Below are 8,361 nucleotides of genomic sequence, written 5' to 3' on the forward strand. Positions count from 1 at the left end.
TGTTTAGTTGATCAGAAACGTATATGTTGAAAAGGAGATTTGTATCGGATTACTAGCCCAGATGTATAACCTTTGTGTTAAAGCAAATATCAAAGGTTATATAATCCTTGGTGTCTAGGTGAACAAGATGAGAACACCTTGAAGGATCTTACAAACTCTCCACAATATAGAGCATACCTGTTGAGAGGGTAATAATTAATCAAGGACAGACCAATTTTGAATGGCTAGTGTGTTCACAGGTATACTGTATGTGTACTAAGGTATTAAGTAGTTACACAGCATTGTTCTAGTGTGGAGCAATGTCAACAATAGTGTGTAACATCGAATTAAGGAAGGTCAAAGGTTATTTTATATTTTCTGAATATTTTCAGACCACAATATTTAAGGAAACAGTGCCATCCACAGATGGGGGAGGACATTACAGGTCCAGAGGTCACTGTAATAAATATTTAAATCAACTGGTGATAGTTTAACTTAAAGACTATCCGTTGATGCCAGTTGGCTAGTTGATAAATCCCAGAGGTGGAGTTTGAGATAGAGATGAGGGATAAGTTAGGAGACAGGAGGACTAGAAGGGACTAAAAAAAAAAAGAATGGACTAAGGACTAAGAAAAAAGAAAGAGGGATCTAAAAGAAAGAACCTGAAAAAGAAAATCTAAGGGGATCTAAAAAAAAACTGGAAGAGGAAGGAGAAACTACCCTCAACTATAAGAAAACTCTACTCTGGTAAATATAAATTTTATTATACTTTTTCTCGATTAGGTTGTATGCTTGGATATTTATTATTCCTATGTATATTATAGTCTTACCCTAAACATTGACTTTCCCAGAGTTGCAAACTGGGAATAATCTGTTTAATTTGGGTCCATTTTATTTTTCATTAACACATATATGATATCCAAGTTAGCGATTTAATGGAGAAATAAGAAAATTTAAGGATAGAATTTCTTAAGACCTCAAAATCAATTATTTACCCTTCCTTTGATTCAACATATTTAATTACCTTGTTATTAAGTATTGAAAGTGAACGTACATATATAATCTTGTGGATGCTTGCCATTTATTGAAGAATGTCTATTGGTCAATGTTCATTTTGATTAATTATTAGATAGATATCAGGGAGTGTTAAGTAATAATTTCATTTTTGTAATATTCATATTTAAATAAATTAATTATTTTATTAAATAATTGTCATGATTTCTCACCTTTGTACCAATTGATTGGGAAAGCTCGATATCGAATTCAGAGTTGGGCATATATTATTTAAGACTCCTCCTGTTACTAAAAAGGAGCCTTAAATTCTTTTAGATATACGCAGAATTAGCCCGACATATATTTGGAGGCACTGCTGAGAGCGAGATTATTTTCTCATATTGGTACAAATAGTGAAAAACCATTCCAATACTTCTGTCAAGCTAATTATTTTTTTATTAATTGAGACCATGAGTGTTGCAAGCAGTGAGAATGGGAATACCCCAGAGCAAATGATCCACAGAATTGTTGAATTCATATATACACGGGTAAAATTTGATATAGGGATGGATGTTTGGATTAATGATTTGAAGAGAAATGCTAGAGCAGACCTTAATGATATCTGGGCAACAGACGGCCTGGTTGAACGCTATTTAACATGTATGAACTTAGCCTCTAACAGTTCAGAAAAAGAAAAAAAATTAATATGTGCCCTACCTCCTGTTTTATATGCATTAATGGAGGTAGATACCCTATCAAAAGCTAGAAAAGAAAATGTAGAAAAATTGAGGTCTCAGTTACATGAGATAGAATCAGATATCCAACATATGAAATCTGATAAAAACCAACTAGAGATAGATATCTCAAACAAGGAAGCTTTTATTAGGGATTTAGAAACTGATGCTGAACGTAGTCGCATAGCATACTGTAAGCTCAGAAAGGATTTCGAAGAATTACAGCAACAGCACATTAAAAGTCAACAGTCAGGTGTATATGGTGTGGAGAGATCTCCTGATCCTCCAATAATCACTCCCCAATATAAAAATTGGGCACCATATATTTCTAGAGCCAAACCAATTGATAATGTTGATTCAGAGGCACAAGATGTTTTGGGCCGGTTGGCTGAAGCTTGCCAAGCTGTGACCACCTTAATAGGTAATCACAGAACAAGGGTCCTTAGAGATTCTTCTTCAGACACGTCCCCAGAGAGGAATGTGAGGAATGTGCGAAATCAAATACCTATGTCAAATGTATCCCATAGAAGTAGTGTTTCCAATACTGATGCAAGTGAAGTTGAGAGTGATGAGAGAGCATGGGGATCCGGTCCTTTCCCAAACAGGGGGAAGAATACCCATAAGAGGGGTTCAAAAGGGAAAAATCCCCAAATTCCAAAAGAAAAACAAAATTCTGCCAGCATAATTAAATTTTTGAATATTGCTATACCAAAATTTTCTAAGAAAGGTTCTTCCCAAATTGCAAACCACTTAGAACTATATGAATCTACTATGGATTCATTAAAATTATCCGAGGCAGACAAAATCAGGTTTCTTCCATGGGCCTTTGATGACAGATACCGTCATTACTTTTCCTCCTTTAAAGAGAGAGGAATCACCAAATGGCAGTCAGTCCTACATGAAATTAAATCAGAATTTGGGCCCTATCGAACTACCACTGCTGCAAAGAGAGAAATTTATAAACTTACATGTAGATCTAATCAAAGCCCTCGAGAATTTCTCTCTGTACTTAAAAATGCCTATGGTTTAGCTTACAGAAACCCCGATTGGGAATCTGTGGAATTTAAACAAGTATTCTATGAGGCCTTACCAACCCAGATCAAATTAAGTCTAGCTCATGATCTGGATTTTGAAAACCCTCTAGAAAGACTGGTAACATCAGCAACTTTGCTGTTTAACATTAGTGAGGGCCAAAACTTAAATGATAGGAAATTTAAAAAATTCCCAGAGCACAATGTTGATGAGTCCGGGGTAAAACCTCATTTAAATTTTGAGTCCCAGCCAAAGAAAATACCTTCAGCCACTGGGCCTAATCAACAAAACCAAAAACAACTAAATACCAGAAAAACTAAACCTCAAATTGCCAAGGGGTCAGAAGGAAATAGTTCAGGTTCTGGAAGCCAAGGTTACCGTCCTCGTTTCAACCAAGGGTACCATGGATACCGAGGTAACCAAAGATATGGGGGTTACCAAGGATACTGGGATCCCCAGGGATACAGACGTTGGAACAATAGGCCCAGGCAGCAATGGAGAAAAGGGCAGGAATCACCAGATTCACCCAGGGGTAAATCACCCACAGGGAACCAAAATGGTCCACAGAATCAAAACCCAGGTAGACCTAGCAGATTTGATCAGCTTGCAGATCAGGTTTCCAAGTTAACTGACATTGTAAGTAAATTATCTCAAGTTTCTGCAGGAAAACAACCTGAAGTTTTTTTAGAGGAAAAAGCGGGGCCAAGCTCCGCCAAATAAAGGAAGCAGAATCAAATTGCTATATGGAAATGGACAGGAAAGAATTAAATACAATCAATGATCATGTTTTGCATTGCCCCGACCCTGAATTCAGGGCCGGGAAGGGAAAATCTAATATTTCATCTGTTTTACAGCCTAATAAGGACAATTCTTATAATCCGGTGTTATTTGAACCAGTGTGTGAAGTACCTTCGGTTCAGTCTGTTCCATTAATAGAATCCATAGGAACACAAATGCCCTGCAGACAGAACAAGGAGGAGCAATCTCCAAATATCCTGACGCTGCAGAGAGATCACTTTTTAAATCAACAGATGATAAAACACTCCAATTTCCTCTGTAATCTCTTACAGTTAGATGGCCGGTATTTTATAGATATTTGTCTTCAGGATGGATGTGTCGGACCAATCCAAGGTTTATTGGATACCGGATCTCAGGTCACTATTTTGTCTTTCAGCTATTTCCAACAGATCTTAGAGTCCTCAAAGAATAAACCGAGATTGACGGTATTTGATGGATCTCTGGTAAGTGTAGGTGGTGATAGTCTACAAGTGAAAGGCAAGTCCTGGCTGACATATAAGATTGGTAAAAAGACCATTAGACATCCAACATTGATTGTAGATCTTCCATATGATCGGCTGATCATTGGAATTGATCTGCTCAAAAGGTTAAGATCCATAATTGACTTTATTAATGAAGCAATATGGACTCAGGTAAAAACCCCAATCTCTTTGAACGTTCCCACAATGCAAAACCGCAAAATAGTTGCCATATGATTGAAGAAAGACCTAATTCTGTCGAAATCCATTTCCGGAACAGTCAGGTACCAGATGTCTCAATCCTAAAAAACGGTAAACCTGAAGAAAGCATTAATACTTCCTTCCACATCATTAATATCCAAAAGGACAAAATTGAAAAGATAATCCTAGAGGATGATGTGTTAACCATTTCTCTTAAAGGGGGAAATCGGGAAGTAGCAAGCATAACCAGACATATCCAATCATTGGTTAAAATCGAGAAGACCAATGATACTATGCTGGTTCCCGTACAGGTAAATAATATTGCCCGGGTGAAATATGCCAAGCTGGATCTCAAGTCCGAAGTCAGCTATATAAGTTTAGGACTTCTAAAGCAGGTTACAAATCCTCAGATGATTAAATTTTCTTCCTTACAGGAATGGGTTTATGACCTGGACAAAGATGACCAGAGTCAAAATGTGATTGCAAAATGCATTTTATCTATCTCCCTAGGAAACAAATCTGCGGAACACGTTTTCAATGTGTTAAAGGAACCGCAATATCAAATGTATTTAGGAAATGACATTATACATTGGTTTACCATGCAAGACGTGTAATTCTAGTGTATGCGCATCACTGCTCATTAACCATATATTTTCCAGATTTGGTCTTCCCCAACGTATTGAATCTGACCGCGGAAGTCACTTCACCAGTGAAGTTATGACTAAGATGTGGGAAATTCTAGGAGTAAAAAGGAAGCTACACATAGCTTACAGACCTGCTTCTAGTGGTGGAGTAGAGCGTTACAATCAATCAATCATAAACATTCTGAAAAAGTTTGTCAAAGAATCTGGTAAAGACTGGGATGTCAAATTACCACTAGTTCTCATGGCTATTAGAGCCACCCCGAGTGCGGCAACCAAAATTTCTCCATTTGAGATGATTACGGGTAGAAAAATGGTATTACCTCAACATCTACTTTATAGGACCACAGATCACAATTTGATGAATGCAATGACTGCACATCAATATGTAGAAAATTTACGAAAGCATCTACAGCATGCTTTTGCGTTTGCTCAAAGAAATATTGAAAAAGCTGCAGTAAGTACAAAAACGTACTATGATCTAAAAACAACTCAAAAGGAATATCAGGTTGATGACAAAGTTTATCTTTATAACTTTGCCAGAGACCAAGTAAAGGAAAGGAAATTCTTACCTTCCTGGAAAGGTCCATATATAATCACTGATAAATTATCTCCTGTGGTTTATAAAGTTAAAATTCCTAAGGGGGATGATTTTGTTGAAAAATGGGTGCACATTAACCAATTACGTGTTTGTCATCCTAGCTCACAGCTTCGGAGAATAGAGCAAGTCGAGAGCTGAGTAGTAAGAAATCAGGAGATTTTAGTTAAAGATAGAAGTAGAGATTAATATTGTATATAGATGTTGTATCATGATATGCCTATGTCTCTCTCTACCTTCTAAATATCCTTTATCTTCTCAGTGAACTGAAACTTGCTATGTATATATGACGGCTGAACCTAATGATTTCTTTTGATTATCTATAGGCGCAAAGATGCCATCCAAGATGATCGCTATTTTATATGCAGTCCTGATCTTGGGGAAAGAGTTACACGCTGAGCGGATTGTGATGCCAGGTCCATCATCCGGGATCATGCTACAGGATACGGCAGGATTCATCATGACCAACAAGAGAATCTTATCCCAGAAGATTTATATGAGCCTAGATCCACGTTGGATCATCGAAAGACAAGTCAACGTATCCAATATTCGATCACCGGAGATTCAAACATGGTACCAGCTGCATATTGAATATTCACAAAAGCGGATTACTCAAATCCTGGAGCAAACCCAGAAAACTTTAATCAGAGAGCCTTTTTTCGTCAAACCAAAGACCAAAACGGTTCATTTCTGCTATTGTTGCTGCTATAATCTTTGCAGTAATAGGAAACGTGTTTGCAACCGGAGTAACAATCGCTAATTCCATATCCTGTGAACATTGAAGACACTGAAGGAGAGGTGGAAAGCATTGATGCATTCCAAAATCAGGAAATTACCATAAGTCCGGATTTAAAATTTTTGTTGGACAATAAGCCCAGCCATACCATCCGTATGGTTATAAAAAAACATAATATCACCATGGATACTCCACAATTTTCACCAACCGATGACGAAATACTGTTTCCTTCTGTTTGGTCATGGGGGGAAAACTATATATGGAGTATATTGATCACAATTATAGTAGGATGGTTAACTGTAATCACCATCTTAGCAATTCGTTGGATGAAGATCATCAAAAAGACTCTAGATAAACTATGGCTTAAATCTCGCCGATCAAGTTTACATAATGGGTATGATGAAGAAAGAGTTTGAAAACCCTAAGTAGTTTTTCTAAAATGTTCATATTATAAGAAACATTTTAGAAAAATAAGGGGGATTTGTCGGATTTTCAGATAAGATAATTATTAATTACAAGAATATTCTGATTTGTTAATGATAACGTGATTATGTTACTTAATAGAATATATATTCATGAATGATATTGTGCTTTTTGATGAATCATATAGGAATAAATAATGAATGTTATTTTGTTTAGTTGATCAGAAACGTATATGTTGAAAAGGAGATTTGTATCGGATTACTAGCCCAGATGTATAACCTTTGTGTTAAAGCAAATATCAAAGGTTATATAATCCTTGGTGTCTAGGTGAACAAGATGAGAACACCTTGAAGGATCTTACAAACTCTCCACAATATAGAGCATACCTGTTGAGAGGGTAATAATTAATCAAGGACAGACCAATTTTGAATGGCTAGTGTGTTCACAGGTATACTGTATGTGTACTAAGGTATTAAGTAGTTACACAGCATTGTTCTAGTGTGGAGCAATGTCAACAATAGTGTGTAACATCGAATTAAGGAAGGTCAAAGGTTATTTTATATTTTCTGAATATTTTCAGACCACAATATTTAAGGAAACAGTGCCATCCACAGATGGGGGAGGACATTACAGGTCCAGAGGTCACTGTAATAAATATTTAAATCAACTGGTGATAGTTTAACTTAAAGACTATCCGTTGATGCCAGTTGGCTAGTTGATAAATCCCAGAGGTGGAGTTTGAGATAGAGATGAGGGATAAGTTAGGAGACAGGAGGACTAGAAGGGACTAAAAAAAAAAGAATGGACTAAGGACTAAGAAAAAGAAAGAGGGATCTAAAAGAAAGAACCTGAAAAAGAAAATCTAAGGGGATCTAAAAAAAAACTGGAAGAGGAAGGAGAAACTACCCTCAACTATAAGAAAACTCTACTCTGGTAAATATAAATTTTATTATACTTTTTCTCGATTAGGTTGTATGCTTGGATATTTATTATTCCTATGTATATTATAGTCTTACCCTAAACATTGACTTTCCCAGAGTTGCAAACTGGGAATAATCTGTTTAATTTGGGTCCATTTTATTTTTCATTAACACATATATGATATCCAAGTTAGCGATTTAATGGAGAAATAAGAAAATTTAAGGATAGAATTTCTTAAGACCTCAAAATCAATTATTTACCCTTCCTTTGATTCAACATATTTAATTACCTTGTTATTAAGTATTGAAAGTGAACGTACATATATAATCTTGTGGATGCTTGCCATTTATTGAAGAATGTCTATTGGTCAATGTTCATTTTGATTAATTATTAGATAGATATCAGGGAGTGTTAAGTAATAATTTCATTTTTGTAATATTCATATTTAAATAAATTAATTATTTTATTAAATAATTGTCATGATTTCTCACCTTTGTACCAATTGATTGGGAAAGCTCGATATCGAATTCAGAGTTGGGCATATATTATTTAAGACTCCTCCTGTTACTAAAAAGGAGCCTTAAATTCTTTTAGATATACGCAGAATTAGCCCGACAAGACATTCCGTCTGAGGAAATGATAAAACCTAGGAACTCTATAGAGGATTTTTCGAACTCACACTTCTCCAGTTTGGCGAAAAGTTTATGTGCTCGTAACCGAGAGAAGACTAGTCTGACGTGGTGTCGGTGTTCCTCCAAGGAAGATGAAAATATTAAGATATCATCGAGATAAATAATAACGAAAAGATCCAAAAAGTCTCTGAAAATATCATTTGCAAAGTGTTGAA

At 35.9% G+C, this 8,361-nt stretch overlaps 1 protein-coding gene across 1 annotated transcript; it reads left to right on the top strand.

The window, feature by feature from the left end:
* The first annotated feature begins 1,211 nt into the window (after positions 1 to 1,211).
* LOC101730503 lies at positions 1,212 to 4,182 on the top strand. Its single transcript, XM_004911846.4, has one exon. It carries the CDS (start codon positions 1,443 to 1,445, stop codon positions 3,456 to 3,458), a length of 2,016 nt encoding a protein of 671 aa, XP_004911903.1. The 5' UTR covers positions 1,212 to 1,442; the 3' UTR covers positions 3,459 to 4,182.
* Positions 4,183 to 8,361: the final 4,179 nt, after the last annotated feature.

The sequence above is a fragment of the Xenopus tropicalis genome, chromosome 2, assembly GCF_000004195.4.
Source record: "Xenopus tropicalis strain Nigerian chromosome 2, UCB_Xtro_10.0, whole genome shotgun sequence".
NCBI classification, from domain to species: Eukaryota; Metazoa; Chordata; class Amphibia; order Anura; family Pipidae; genus Xenopus; species Xenopus tropicalis.

Excerpts from the sequence above, each read along its gene's own strand:
- LOC101730503 (XM_004911846.4), top strand. The coding sequence starts at position 1,443 with ATGAGTGTTGCAAGCAGTGAGAATGGGAATACCCCAGAGCAAATGATC.